A 15,224-nucleotide genomic window follows, 5' to 3' on the forward strand; every position below is an offset into this window, starting at 1 on the left:
CCTCAATTAGGACCAAATCAACTGCTACCAATTAGTACCATAGGGGCGGGGTGATTTCAGGTGATTTCCTAACTTTGTACGCCATTTTTCACTTTATCATCATGTGTTTAATACTTTCCTTGTGTCTTCATTTACACGTAACTGCCCGTGAATGTGAGATCCACTCAGTCTTTTGACTTTTTTAATATTTGTCATTTGTTTCCACTAGCTTTTAATTCGACCCAAGAAAGTGTTTTGGTTGATTTGTTTTATATGTTGAATGATTATTAATGTATTCATGCTTTTATAGTTTTATAGTTATTTCCTCAGCCTCCTTAAGCTATGTGACTGTTTTGTATACCTGGATAGTAATTTTATCTTTGAGTTCTGTTTTCTGTTTAGCACTTTTGGCGACAGGACTTGTTTTAAGATGAACTCTATAAATAAAATGTGTGAGTTTGGTTTGAATACACAATTTTTCAGGAAAATTTGGTGTAGTTTAAACTCCGTACCAGGTAGCGGCAGTATCGCACCTATTACTTGTTTGTCCAAACCGAGTTTTAGAAGTAGAACGCCCATTTTGCTTGCAGCGCCTGCATCGGTCGGTGTGCTGACAGATCAACAGACAGAATAAGACAAAGAAACGCAATGGACGGGTAAACGTTTCTTAATTTCTGCTAAGGGTACCGGTTTCGTTTCGCAGAGCTACCCACGCTACATTACCTTAACGCGCCTGTCTTACGGACTTGCTAAACGTTAGCTCCTTTATACACTTTGACGTTCCTCTGGTCAGAAAAGCGTGACTTTAGCATGCCATACCCAGTCCTAACTGTTTGCCTTGTAAATGTCATTTAGCAACCAAATAGACGGATATTTATGGTAAACTTAGGTTTAACAACATATTTAATTCAAAACTCCTAAGCTAAACCAACGTTGTAGCTGAGCGGTCACGATGTTCGTTATGTCGTGCGTAACTAAGCTAACAATGTCGTGTTCTCGATAGAGCGAATAACGAAATAAATGGTTTAATAATTTATTCATATCTTTAATAAAGATTGAATTATAGAGTTAAACGTCATTGCTTATGAAATATGATGTTGACGTCGTTCATACACCTGTCTGCCGCCGCTAGCTTAATCCTAAAATAATGGTCCTTTGTCTGAAGCAAATCTGCTGCACAAACGTAATTTAAAAACCACGATTTACAACATTTTCTCTAAGGTCTCACTACAGTACTGTAATGCTGTTGGATTATTGTGGTATTTAAAAAGGATGAGCCATTAAAGAATGTAAAAGAAGGATTCAAATACCGAAAGATAAGGCAATGACAGCAAAACCACACCTCAAAAGTACCTAATTAAAATAAGCCTTTTGAATCGTTTAAAAGTAAATTTAGTTTATGAATTTTGAGTAAAATTAATGTTCTAATCAGGTTCCTTTGATTTACTTTTAATGTTTCTCTAAAATGTTGCTGTAGTTCCTGTTCTCTCTCTATTTATTTATTTATATTTTTAAAATAGTTTCTGTTTATCGTTATCGTTGGCACTAAAACCACCAACGTTGATTTTATTCATATATTATCGTAGTGATAAAGTAAATTGCACTGATTGCTGTTAGAAATCTTTAATTATCTTCATATTACGTTTCCTCTGCAGTGATGTTGCAGTTGGTGTGAAGGTAAACTACTTTATCCTTTTGTCCTTTTATCAGCTAACTTCTGACTTATGTGTCACATTTTATCCAGTTTGGAATAAAAGTTTGAGCAGTTTTAATTGTTTATGTGATTCCAGAGAGGCTCAGATGAGCTCAGCATGTACAGCAGCAGCCCCAGCTCCATGGCCGGTAAGGAAAGAAAAACGAAGAGTGCATCATTTAAACTTTAGATTTGCAAGTGGCTGTGGCTGTGTTGTTTTGAATCTTGTTGCTTTTTTGCATTTATTTTCATGATCTCTCTGTCTTTGTCCTTCAAAACAAAAGCATATGATGCTTTAATATTCTGTGAGCCTGCATACCCATTTTATCTTACTTACTGTTGGTTTATGTATGTTAGTTATGAGCGTGACATCTGATGACATTTACTCACCACCCCAGCCAGTCCAGAATTGTTTTTCCCTACATGCTGTCTGGCCAGATTGTATCAGCTCAAAGTCATTCAGCTGTATTTTTAGTGAGACTCCTGTTGCAGGAACATTAGTCCTTGATCTGCTCTCAGATCATTTCAGATGATCCTGTTATTTGTAACAAAATACTTTGCAGTGTCAATAATTATCACCTTGGATGAAAACCCATAGAACCCATTTTTGATTATATTACATTAACCTTTAATATTTATACTTGTCTCCGTGTTCAGCTAACGGTAGTGACAGTAAGAAACAGCGCCTGGACGAGTCGCCCCCCTCCAGAGTCCTGCACATCAGAAAACTTCCCAACGAAGTGACAGAAACTGAAGTCATTGCTCTGGGGCTGCCCTTCGGAAAGGTCACTAATATATTGATGCTGAAGGGGAAAAACCAGGTAAACGCATGACGATGAGCTAATCATGGAACAGGAATGGCGTGGCAGCCCCAACTATCATTTATGAAAAACATCTCTGGAAATCATTTGTTCATCTCAAATGTGCATCACTGCATTTCCAGGCATTTTTAGAGTTGAGTACAGAGGAAGCAGCAATCACTATGGTGAACTACTACTCAGCCGTCACACCACAGGTCTGAAATTCAACTCTTACTGGTTCTGTTTTCCCTGTCAGACATCACTAGTGACTGTTTTGTCCTCTGTTAGGTCAGAAACTCTCCAGTCTTCATCCAGTACTCCAACCATAAAGAACTGAAAACAGACTCTGCTCTGAATCAGGTAAACAGTTCTTGTCCCTGCCCTAGACACGTGTAGACCTTTGTTGGACTTGATTATTACTCAGTCTTGTGTTAATTGTCTATTCTCACTTCAGAGAGCTCAGGCGGTGCTGCAAGCAGTGTCAGCTGTTCAGGATGGAAGCTCTCCTGCTTCTGACCAAGGAGTGTTGGAGCTCGCTCCACCTCCCAGTCCTGTACTCCGAATCATTATTGACAACATGTTTTACCCTGTAACACTGGATGTTCTACAACAGGTAACACTATTTTCTACAGCATTTTTGGCAGATTGAGTCTTAAGATTTTCCTTACAGCCTTTCATGAGCTCACGGTGTTAAATTAAAACTCTGTGGATGTGTTGCTTTAACCAGAAATGTTAAAAACTCTCATTGGTGATGTCACATGTTTATTTTTGCTTTTAGATCTTCAGTAAATTTGGAACTGTGATGAAGATCATAACCTTTACTAAGAACAACCAGTTCCAAGCTCTTCTGCAGTTCAGTGACCCAGTCAACGCACAGCAAGCTAAACTGGTGAGATCACACACCATCTCTGCAAAATAAAGACTAGAAGTTAAAAAAAAATCAACTCAGTTTTATTTTTCACGCCTACAATTCTTTTAAAGGCTAGATTAACTTTTACTTTTTTCTGATTCTAATCAGGTTAACATGAAAATAGTCTCCTACACTTATCTCCTGCATTAGCTTTTGATAGAAAATAGAAAAATGCTCTGTTCAGAAAAGCCCGACATATCTATGTCACACTGTCCATCTTTACTCATGATAGGGAAGGCTGTTGTTGGTTTAGTGTCCAGGAAACAGCAGAGAGCATCTCGTCTAGTAGAAGCTAATCGTTGGCATTAGCAACTCCACCACACAGCAGAACTCCTTCAGGCTTGTGTTATTTGTGGAGATAAAACATCAACGTTGCAAAGCGAACAGTCAGTGGAAGTCACGTTGCTGTTATCCAAAACAAAACTCCAAATCCTGTTGTCTGAAGCTACTTTCTCCTTCGGCTGAATTATTCGTCATCAACAGGCGCACCAGAGCTCGTTTTCCCCAGAGAATGACATACTCATTCATTCCTTCTTGAGACCAAAATATGAGTAAAGTTGATGTTTAATGCTTTGTAAGAGTTTTGTTTTAGATTTAATCTGAGTAAAAAAAGATATTGATCTTGTTTTATTAGCATCAGAAATAAAAACTAGCTAGTGATGTCCCTTTAAACGGGTTTTTTGTTAGCGGTGAAAGTTGAACTTAATTTAAAAAAAATCTTGCTGCCTTCTTCTCTTCTGCCATCAAGATTTAGTCATTTTCCAGTTGTTTTATTTTAAAAAAATCACATGTAATTAAAGGGGCATTATGGAAGTTTGACAGCCAAAACATGTATAGAAATAATAAATTTCTTCTTCATACATTCTCCTGCAATGCCCTGGTCCTGTAGAATGAGCCCTGGCATTTTTACTGTGATTGCCTCTTTTTCTGTAAAATCACAGAAAAAGAGAGCTGCTCGGGTTGAGCAGACTGCTTCATGTGCGTTCACGCTCAGGCATCGCCCGTAGCATTTGCTATCCGTAGCTTTAGCAGCAGAGAGTGAGGTAGTGCCAACTCAGCCACTTTGTCGCTGTTCCTAACGCCTAGTGATGAACCTAGCTACGTTTCTGAGGACCCTTAGCTACTTTCTTCTAGATATTTCCTGCAAATTAGCTACAAAATAGCCTTTTTCACTCCGAACCGTTCTTTGAATTTTGTTTCAGCTATCATCAGGGATATAAATGATACAGATAGAAAAGACGCCACTGGTGCTATAGCTCACCTAGTAAGACGGCAGACTCGTGCAGAAGACCCGGGTTCGATTCTGGATGTGAACATAGTTTATTTAGAGTTTCTTTTTTACATTAATGGGATTTTTTTTTTTACAGTAAGATGCCCAAATTTTTATTTGAGACTCGCCTAACGGCATTGAATTCACAGATGAAAAAAAAAAAGTGGGTTCAACTTTCATTTTGGAACAATTTTTCAAGCAAGGGAAAGGAATGGTCTGAGCATGCAGGAGGACTGACCAATCATAACCCTTTGTCGGCTCAGCTGTGCTGAAGAAAAAGGTACAGAACCAAATTATTTAATTAATTAGCTGTGCGTTCTCCTGTCCTCTGTCCTCCGGGCCACACACACACACACGGAGCTGTCTGACTGTCTCAGCTGTTATTTTCGTTAAGGAGTGTGCACGTACAGCATGCGCGCCTCGTGCACGAGCCTACTATTGAAGCTGCCATTACGCTTTTGGCCTGAGGGGTTAATCGTGAGCATAAAAATTCAAAACTCCGTAAAGTCCCTTTAACACGTTTTTCCTGTGTCCTCCAGTCGCTGGATGGACAGAACATCTATAATTCATGCTGCACTCTACGGATAGACTTCAGTAAACTGGTCAACCTCAATGTTAAATACAACAATGATAAGAGTCGTGATTACACCAGACCAGACCTCCCTACTGGAGACGGAGAGTCAACCAACAAGGATCACTCCTTACTGGGTAAGTACACGTGTCTCTCCATCTGTCTGGACAGCATTCAGTCATACTTCCTTCTAGAAAAATCCAGTCCTTTTCTGACACACATCATCACATGGTCAGTCTTTTGCCACGTGGGTTAAAGCGGGATATTTACATCAGCACCGTTTTATCACTTTTGGTATTTAGCTAATGGAAAACCACATTTATTGTTTAAAACATAACTTCTGTGCTCCTGGTGTGAGGTTAGAGTGTCCTGCGGAATAAATCTAGTTGTTTTTGTCTCCTAGGTACCCCATCTGGAGCTCTAGCCTCCTACTCTAGTGGCGGAGGATTCTCTTCTTCTCTCTCACTCTCACAGGGTGGAGGTATCTACACGTTTTACTAATTAAATCCTGTTTTTCATCTGTTTATGTTTGTTTTCTATCCTGTTATGGATCATATCCAGCTTGGGTCGTGTGAAAGCTCAGAGGAAGGAAAGCAGGCTTCTCATATCTTCAATGATCTGTTGAAATAATAAATAATTTATTGCTGGTTTGATCCTGACCTGTTTTAAATTATTTTTATTGTTTGTTAGGAGCCATCAGCCCTCTGAGCGCTGCAGCGGCGGCGGCGGCAGCTGCGGGCCGTGTTGCTCTGTCCGGGTCTGGAGTGTCGGGGGTCCTGTTGGCATCCAACCTAAATGAAGAGGTACACTAACTAAACAGAACAAACACTAAACACGCTCCTTTCTTTAGTTCCACCTTAAATCTTTCATGTTGAATGTCTGTTTTGAATAAATCCTTTGAATTAACATCAGTGTGAGTTGGTGTGTGAGTGTGTGCATGAAAAATGTTTTATTTTACAGCCTTTTTAAAATTTCTGTACCTAGATTTAATAAGAATCCTTTTATCTAGTTTTCTGTAACACGTCGGTGACTAACAGATTATTTATGGGGTTTCTCGGCGGTGTGCGCCACCTTTTCAGCCCTGTTGTGTTCAAAAGCTCATTTTTAAATACGAACTAGCAGGGTTTCCCCTAGGAATTTTTCCAGCTGTGGCGGTGGGGCCGGCCGGGGGGGGACGAAATTATGACACGTCTCTAAATAAAGTAAAATTTTCCAGTGCAGAGAGGAGACAACCCATAGAAGCACTGATTTGATCTCATTTCAGAGAAAAATAGAACAGGTTAGATGCACATAATAAATAAAATTACTAACAAACTCAGGAATGTGTTTCTTTGCTTCACTGTTCTGGTGCTGAGAATATCACTAATGCGGGTCAAAGGAGATACACAGATGAATGCACCTCTTATTTATTATTTGGAGACTACATTTACTGCAGCTGGCAGAGGCAGAGATTGTTTCTATTGATACACAGAGTTTACAGAATCATTTTAAATGTTAATAGGGGAAGACTGCAGGAGGGAGCGGTAAAATACAGGGGGTCCCCAGCAAAAACAAGAAACTTTACGAGTCTGATGAAACCCGCTGGTTTTCCATCAGGCAGTCACGGGGCAGCTCCAACGACCCAGTGGCTGTGCTGGGTCAATGTTATCGAGCTCAGTCCGGCTCGGCCGTGAACGAGCCGAGGCGACGTCGTGCTCTGCTTAAGAAGAGGTGTTATTTTCCCGCTTCAGAAGAAGCGTCCAACGTGTTTTTACGCTTTCTCCGAGACATGTCACGTCGCTAAGTTGTTAGCGCCGCGCGCTAACACGTCAATAGTGCAGCGTAGCCTGCTGGAGGTTTTAAGGGTTCAGATGAAAACACCCGACCTCTCACGCTGCTCACGCGTCGATCTTAAGTTGTCGCTGTTGCGCTCACACCGTAATACAGTATTAGATGCGGTTAAAATCAGACATGAAAAAATAAATAAATTTTACATGAATAAGTGATGCTTAGCCTGGTGGGGGGAGGAAAACCTGGCCTAGTAAGCACTGGAGGAAACCCTGTCAAGATCGTCAACACTCGTTTATCTTAATGCTGCTGAAACATGTAAACCAAAAAGCATTATATCCACTGCTACCTTTCTAATTTTAAACTCAGTAACTTATGCTGTAACTTCACCTTGCCCTGCCTGCTTCTTGCTGCCCGCCGGCTGTGATCACAAGTGACAACATAGTAGTTCCCGCTGCTTCTTCGGGAAACAGCGCCAACAAAAACAAAAAAACTTGGGATCTTGTAGGCGTGGCGGTGGGATTTCAGCCGTGGCGGGCCGCCACGCCTACGCCTATGTAAGGGAAACCCTGGACTAGGTTTGTCGAAGGCCTTCCACATCCTCGTTGTCTCGTTTAAAGCAGAACCCGACAAACACTTTTCTAGTTTCTAACAAGTGTTTCAGAGCTTTTAGCTGGGGTTCTCACACATAAAGCTAGAGTATGAGTGTGTGTTACAGGGACTTCCCTGTTTGGTTTTTGTCTCTAAACTGTCTCATGTCCAGTCTGGTGTCTTTTTAAGCTAAAATGACGGCCCATGCTGTCTTCTATAAGTGGTTCTGTGAATCTCTGTGTTTTCTGTGTGCTGACAGCAGATGTTTGTTTGTTTTTGACTTTACTTGTGTTTTATTTTCTTACTCTAAATGTGTGACAACTCTATGGTTTATATGTCTACAGCATCTGTTGCCTCTTCTTGTGTCTTCATCTCTTCTCTCTCTCTCTCTTTCTATCTGTCCATCCCTGATGAGAAGATGAGGTCACGGTTGCGTTCTGGCTGCTTTCAACCACCTCACTTTGTTTTTGTTTTTGTTGTCAGTCAGATTGAGATCAAGAAATCCTCACCAACCGTGTCGTGCATGAGCACGCCGAGGAGAAGAACTTCGATGTAGACTAAAGAACGTTGTTCTTGTTCTAGCCGCCAGAGTTTCTGCAGATTTAAAATGAATTATTTAGATTCCAGCAGAAATCTCACACGCTTTTACTAAATAATAAAAATGTCTGCCTGTACATGATGGCAGGAACTTACTGTAATGGTGTGAATTAATGCATTACCATAATGAATATGTAAACAACCCTTGTTTTCATTCCTCCATGACAAGTTTGTTTACATCCGTCATGATGCTTTTTATGTCACACACACACGCACGCACGCGCGCGCGTCCTGTTTCCAGAATAAAACAGAGGTTCTTTTGGCTAACATCAGCTGGTCTGGGTGGAGGACAAATGCATAAACAGTGACCTAAAGTCATTAAATGTTTGTTGAATTTCTGTTTGGATGCCGTCCCTGTAGACAGAACATTAACACCAGTTTATTTCACGAACATCAACTGGTGCTTTATCTGCTGATTGAGTCAAGAAGCTAAGATGTGTGGGATATGTTCGTGATCAGCTCATTCCTGTTCTAGCCCAAGAAACCTCACAGGCACCTCCCCTTCCTCCAGACTGAGACAGAACATGTTGAACATCTCCTTCAGTTGTTTGTGTTTATTAATGGTGTTGAAGGTGTGAGTGAGCTGGTCCCTCGTCAGTCTAAACTTGGACTTTAGTTCGTCTGATTCCTGATTCCTCCAGCCATCTGCTTCATGGTACTCCCTTGTTTATTTCAAAGATTTTGTTGTTTTTTGTGAATTATTTTCTCCCCATCCTTCCTTTTTCCTCACTAATTGCATCCAGCGGTGAGTGTGTGTGTGTGTGGAATAAGTGTGTGTGACCTGGTGGTTTTTATTTTGCGTGTGTGTTTTTTTTAGACTCGACCAGCAATCATTCAGACTCCGTTGATGTTCCACTGATGCTCTGTTTACTGACCTCTGCTTTGATTTTTGTCCTCTTCTCCTTTCTCCCCTCCCCCGCCTCCTTTCTCCCCTCCCATTCTCCTTCCATTAAACATTTTTTTTCTATTTGACCTTTCTGACGCTACGCACTCCTCCTGAACCTCCCCATGTACCCCCCCCCCACTAATTAATTAATAATACCATCATTTATTTTTATTTCTCCTGCCTTCTTTTCCTTAATCTGATAATAATCTGTTTATGACTTTGCTAATTTAAACCCTGCCTTCCCACACCTCCCCCTCCATCTTTGCTCCACTCCTTCATCATCATGGAAACAACCATCTCCCCCCTCGTCCAACGCGGGGCGGTCTGATCTCTACCTTCGTCTCTCCTCTTCCTCCTCCTCTGCTCCTCCTCTTCCTGTCCTCTGCTCTGCGGTCTCTCTCTCTAAAGATGGTCACGCCTCAAAGTCTCTTTACCCTCTTCGGTATGTTCAACCTCTACTATTCTATCTGTTTATCTCTCTCTGTTAATCCAGTTTTGTTCACGTTCCTCAGTGATGTCGTGGGCACTCTGCTCTTCTCTATCTGCCTGTTGTTTCCAAGCTCTTCTCTATTGTACTGTTGATTGCAGATATCAGATTTTACTTTTGTCTTTATATCGAACGAGCTGCGAGTCTGAAGGATTGTTTGGTTAACTTGTGACTTAATGGAGACAACGAAGACGCCGTAATCCCTCCGATGTTGTCATATTAAAGTTCTAATCTAGTTAAAAATTGTTAGATTTGTTTTCCACCTCTTTAACTGAAGCTTCCTGTTTAGGTCTGCACGACCTACACAGATCAGCCATTACATTATGACCACTGATGGGTCGTGTTCACAGTCTGAGACATCAATGAGTCCGTCTGGACTTCCTGTTCCAGAGATTTTTAATCTGACGACATGGAGTGATGAGATTTTAGAGTAAGCAGGAGGACCAACAAGAGAATAACTTGTTAAAACTCCATGTCCCTGACTTGGGTGTTCGTAATGTTATGGCTGAATGGAGAAGAGGGTTTTGTATGGAAGCAGCATCGTGTGAACGCTGGCTGTAGAAGCTTAAACACATAGCCAGGTCTTCTCACCACATTAATGATGAAGTAGATCATAACAATCCTGCAGACTCTCTCGCTCCCTCAGACTCGCTCTAGCTCGTCCTTCCTTATTGTCTTTTTGCCTTTTTTCTCTAGATTTTGTACCAAGTTGTTTTAGTCGTAGTCCATCTTTGTTACTCTTTAATAAAACATCGCGGTTTGGATTACCAGCCTCCCAGTCGTCTAAATTAAACCAGTATAATCCTAAAAGAACGATCTCAGCAGTCGTTCAGGTCTTCTCGGTGACTCGTGTCTATGTGCAGCAGCATGTTTTGTCAGGTTAGTGCATCTGGTTCAGTAAAAGTGTCTTTACTTAATTTTCCTGCACTGTTTGACATTTTATCCACCTAATCAGACTGAATCCTGCACTCCTGTCCAGCATTAACCTGCCAGTCAGTTTGAGCAGTTTCAGCTGAGGTTTCACATTAAAGGAAGCGTTTGGTTGAGTTTGAGATAGAAGTCAAATGGGAAGAGTCCATCTTTTCTTTTCATTTGTCTTTCTAGCACTAACTTTATTCCTTTCATCCTTCACACCTCTTCTTTTTATCTTCGTCGGCTCCATCTCTCCTGCTCTCTCTTCTGTCCTCATCTATTCCTCCACGCTCTCTCTCTCTCGCTGTCTGTTTTTCTGTCTGTCTCTTTCTCCGTCCAGGGGTCTACGGTGATGTTCAGAGGGTGAAGATCCTCTACAACAAAAAGGACAGCGCTCTGATCCAGCTGTCTGACGGGAACCAGGCTCAGCTGGGTGAGTCAGCTCGTGACGTTGTTATCCAGCCGGCCGCTTCTAGTTTATCCTTGTGTGCGTTTACGCGTCTCGTGTGTCTTTCTTTCAGCCATGAGTCACCTGAATGGTCAGAAGGTGTTTGGTAAAGTGATGAGAGTGACGCTGTCCAAGCATCAAACCGTCGCTTTGCCCAGAGAAGGGCTGGATGACCAGCTACTAACCAAAGGTAGGGAGATGCCTGCATCTTTACATTTTATTTACAACAATGATATTTTATTTTCTAGTTTTTATGCAGTTATCGGCTTTTTCCTAAAGTTTTGCTTTCGTTTGTCAGATTTTTCTGGTTCTCCACTCCACCGCTTCAAAAAACCCGGATCCAAAAACTTTCAGAACATCTTTCCTCCCTCTGCAACACTTCACCTCTCCAACATCAGGTGGGTCCACACCGAAGCACATCGGTTGTATTTGGCAGTAAAATGAGGCGACTTTTGCTTCATGGATTGTTTTTATGTTTATTTTTTCCAGGGATGGAGTTGGAGAGGATGATCTCCGTCTTCTGTTTTCTAACAGTGGAGGAACGGTCAAGGCCTTCAAGTTTTTCCAGTAAGAAACACATTTGTTTTGCTGTTTTATTCCAAAGAGGCACTTTTATTTGTTTGCTTTCTGTTATCCAGGGACCGTAAGATGGCTCTGATCCAGATGTCGTCGGTGGAGGAAGCCATCCAGACTCTGATTGACCTCCACAACTACGACATGGGAGGAAACCACCACCTTAAAGTCTCCTTTTCCAAGTCCACCATCTAACCTGCACACCAGCTCTGAAACAACGAGTTCTCTGACTAGAAGTCACGGCATTTGTCCTCTTTTGAACTTTTTCTGTGAATAGTTTTCCGTTGAAGTATTTTAAAGAAAAGCTAATTCCATTAAAGCAGCAGCAGCGTTTAGCTCGGCAAGTTTCTAAAAGCGTCTTATCGTTAAAAGCTGCTAAGCACCAGCTCCCTGTGGTTTTCGTTCAGTCAAGTGAAGTGAAGGTCCGTCGCAACATCAGAGTGTTTACAGGTGAAAAAGCCTCATCTGGGATTAAGACATGGAATTATAATTTGTGTCAGATTTCAGCTTTGGTATCCAGAGATGACCCCTCAGCGGGGCAGTTTCAGCTTTTAGACTTTTATTGGACGTTTGAGGTTCGTTCTTCATAAACTGCTGAGACATCATCTTGTGCTCCTAAGCAAACTGCGGTTTCCTCCACCATCGGGTGTGGTGAGCTGATGGCTCGTGTTGTGACACACTACCAGCTAAAGTCAGGGGCTTGAATCAGAACTCGGATCTGTTTGTGTGTTTGAACGTTTCACGTCTTTTTTTTTTATGTAACGATCAAACAAAGTTGTTTAAAATGTTGACAGATCAGATCTACGCATCTTAGAATTGCGTATCTCACTTCACTAACTTCAGTAACTTTTAACCACAGGTAAAAAAGTCTGCCAAGTTCATCATGTTTTCGGGTATTTAAATCCTCCGAACGACCAGGAGCTGGGTGTGTGTGGAAAAAAAATTCAGTTTGAAGCTTGTTCTTATTTCACAGGAGGACCATTTCTGTTTCACATCCTTTCTTTGTTTAAATTTGGAGTCAACAATGCTGAATCATGCACCGAGTTCACCACATGCATCGTTAAAGGTGACAGTTTTTACATTAAAATCCCAGTTTTGTTAGAAAAGCAGCCAAAAACACTGGACGCGTGCTAACGCTGTCCTTTTAAACGAATAATAAACATGTGATTCTGGTCTGGCCTGTTGGGACCACATGTGCCTTTATTCTCTGATCTGATTGTCTAAACGGATCATTTTATTGGTTTGTGGTCTAAGCTGACGTTATTCCCAGTCCTCTGTCTGTGTGATCGTGTTCTTCAAGCAGAGATGCACACAGCAAAGCTGGGTCACCGTTCATCCGAGCTCTTCAAAGTGGTTTTATTTTCTTTAAGGTAGGAACATTTTTCTTTGCTCTTTGATTTTCTGTTAAGTTTGTTGTAAAACTTGGTTTCTGTTTCTTTTGTGAAAACATTTCAGACTAGCACAAATTAAACTTGTCTTTTTCTACCAACCAGTTCAAGTAAAAGTGTGGTTTTGTGTACGGATAGTTTGGTCTCTTGTATCTTACCTGTAATAAACTTCTTTCTGTCGCTCTGCTTTCACTTCTTTTTCTCCACTTTTTCTACTGTTCTGCTTCTCTTTCTGAGTCATCAAAGTGTGTTCTCACTTGAATGACAGCGGGTTTTTTTTTTACCTTGTTGACATTCATGATCTCCATGAAGGCCTGATCTTTGCAGACACATTAAAGGTGTGGTTGACTAAAAAAACATTTAATTTAATGATTTCTGATTATAATCAGTCACTCTGGGTTTTTCATGCAGACCGAACAAGAAAATGGTCTCCTACACCTATCCTGCATTAGCTTCGGATAGAAAATAGATGGTAAAATGCTACAATTTGAAAATCCTCACACTGTAATGTCCCTGAATTTTAATTCTTGGCTCGCACCTGTCCAGAGGAAGGCTTTTTTTTATATTGCAGCGAAGAGTGTGATGGTGAAAGTGACTGCTACATTGTTCAGGTGTGTGCATATCATTAATGATGAGAAATCCTGCTGTTTTCAGTCCATCTCTGCACCAGCGAACGTCTGCATCTCAGAACAGGAGCATCATGGCTTTTTAAAATTACTCATAAGGCATTGATTTACACTGTAGAACACTGCAAATATAATAAATGAGTAAACCACACCTTTAAGATAAAAATAAATTATTTAATATGGCCATTGCATCATAGCTGACACATTCATGTTGTCAAAAGCTTGTTAAAACTCACCAATGCCATTTTAAATACCACCTTTGTGCATGTTACAAAAAGCCTTTTGCAGAAATATAATTGTCGGAGAAATAAAGTCAGACCTAATTATCGGTATGAGACAGCAGATTTTCTCAACAAAATCATCAAACATGGTTTGCTAGTTTTAGATTTAAAGTTTTAATATAAGAGTTTTTTTTAACCTTGACATAATTTCTTTGGCTCCTCAGAAAGCACGCGCACTAAAAGCATTTGATGCAGTACCCTGGGTATCCAGTAGAGATCAGTGTAAACCAGGTTCAGTTAACTAGCTGTTTATAAGTAAAATTCTGGGGCTAAAGGGGAAAATATGGGTACAGAACATAAAAGTAGAACAAAATATCAATGAGCTGCTGAACGGTCTCAAAGGAAGCTAAAACTTGTGAATAAGAGTTAAATGTGGGTGATGGTGGCACAGGAGTTAAGTACTCACCTCGTGATCGGAAGGTTGCAGGTTCGAGCCCCGCTGTCATTGTGTCCTTGGGCAAGACACTTAACCCACGTTGCCTGCTGGTGGTGGTGGTCTGAGGGACCGGTGGTGCCAGTGCTCGGCAGCCTCGCCTCTGTCAGTGCGCCCCAGGGCAGCTGTGGCTACATCGTAGCTCATCACCACCAGTGTGTGAATGTGTGTGTGAATGGGTGAATGACTGTGTTGTAAAGCGCCTTGGGGGGTTCCTTGACTCTAGAAGGCGCTATATCAAATACAGGCCATTTACAACCTCTGTTTGTCAGCGGAACCAGACCAAACACACACACAAACACACACACACATACACATTATTAGAGGATAATAAAGAATGATCGGCTTTCAGCATTCAGGCTGAGGTTATCACACAACTGCTGCTGGTGCAGATGGTGGACGGAGCTTTAATCCAGGTGCAGCTTCTGTTCTGCTCTGCAGGTGGCCTTCAGCTGAGGGAACGGCCAGGAGCCATGCTGCAGCTTGGTGACTGTTCATTTACCTGACTCACCTGTTGAGACACAGGTTCGTTAGACAGAAATAATCATTTCTGATCCATCTGAGTGTTTTCAGACAAACTTGACTCTTGTTTTTGTGTTAAATTGGCCTCATCTTTGGTCAGTATGCGTTAAGTTAATCTCAATATATTTTTAATTACTTAAGCAATTAAAAAAATGTCATATTTATTTGCATCACATGTCTTCATTAGATCTTGTTTAGTTTCACTAATAAAGAAAAATACAACATTTTGTCATTTTACATTTAAGACTGGCTGTGCAGAATAATGCAGATCAGCCTGAAGCTCAGTGGAAAAACACTGAAACCCAAACTGTGTGTTTTTAAAACGATGGGCAATATAAATGAGACTATTCAACTCATCTGCTCTGAGATGACGGGATCCTTCCGTAGTTTATTGACCACACATTAACATTTTCACCAAGGCATTGTGGAAGGTTTTACGACACTCTCACACCTCCCATCAGAGAGGCTGACCTCCTCCTGAGCTCCTGGT

At 41.2% G+C, this 15,224-nt stretch overlaps 1 protein-coding gene across 1 annotated transcript; it reads left to right on the plus strand.

Annotated features, from left to right (window-relative positions):
- The first annotated feature begins 520 nt into the window (after positions 1 to 520).
- On the plus strand, positions 521 to 12,321 carry ptbp2b (polypyrimidine tract binding protein 2b). Its single transcript, XM_015957266.3, has 17 exons — positions 521 to 635; positions 1,635 to 1,656; positions 1,770 to 1,821; positions 2,330 to 2,493; positions 2,616 to 2,687; positions 2,761 to 2,832; positions 2,927 to 3,085; positions 3,251 to 3,361; positions 5,192 to 5,360; positions 5,627 to 5,704; positions 5,914 to 6,026; positions 9,473 to 9,506; positions 10,804 to 10,896; positions 10,985 to 11,101; positions 11,210 to 11,309; positions 11,401 to 11,478; positions 11,550 to 12,321. Exons 1-17 carry the CDS (start codon positions 628 to 630, stop codon positions 11,677 to 11,679), a joined length of 1,572 nt encoding a protein of 523 aa, XP_015812752.1. The 5' UTR covers positions 521 to 627; the 3' UTR covers positions 11,680 to 12,321.
- Positions 12,322 to 15,224: the final 2,903 nt, after the last annotated feature.

This window comes from Nothobranchius furzeri, chromosome 11, assembly GCF_043380555.1.
Source record: "Nothobranchius furzeri strain GRZ-AD chromosome 11, NfurGRZ-RIMD1, whole genome shotgun sequence".
Lineage (NCBI taxonomy): Eukaryota > Metazoa > Chordata > Actinopteri > Cyprinodontiformes > Nothobranchiidae > Nothobranchius > Nothobranchius furzeri.

Excerpts from the sequence above, each read along its gene's own strand:
- ptbp2b (XM_015957266.3), top strand. Across the intron at positions 2,494-2,615 it reads TGCTGAAGGGGAAAAACCAG|GCATTTTTAGAGTTGAGTAC; the intron begins GTAAACGCATGA and ends CTGCATTTCCAG. Across the intron at positions 9,507-10,803 it reads AAGTCTCTTTACCCTCTTCG|GGGTCTACGGTGATGTTCAG; the intron begins GTATGTTCAACC and ends TTCTCCGTCCAG.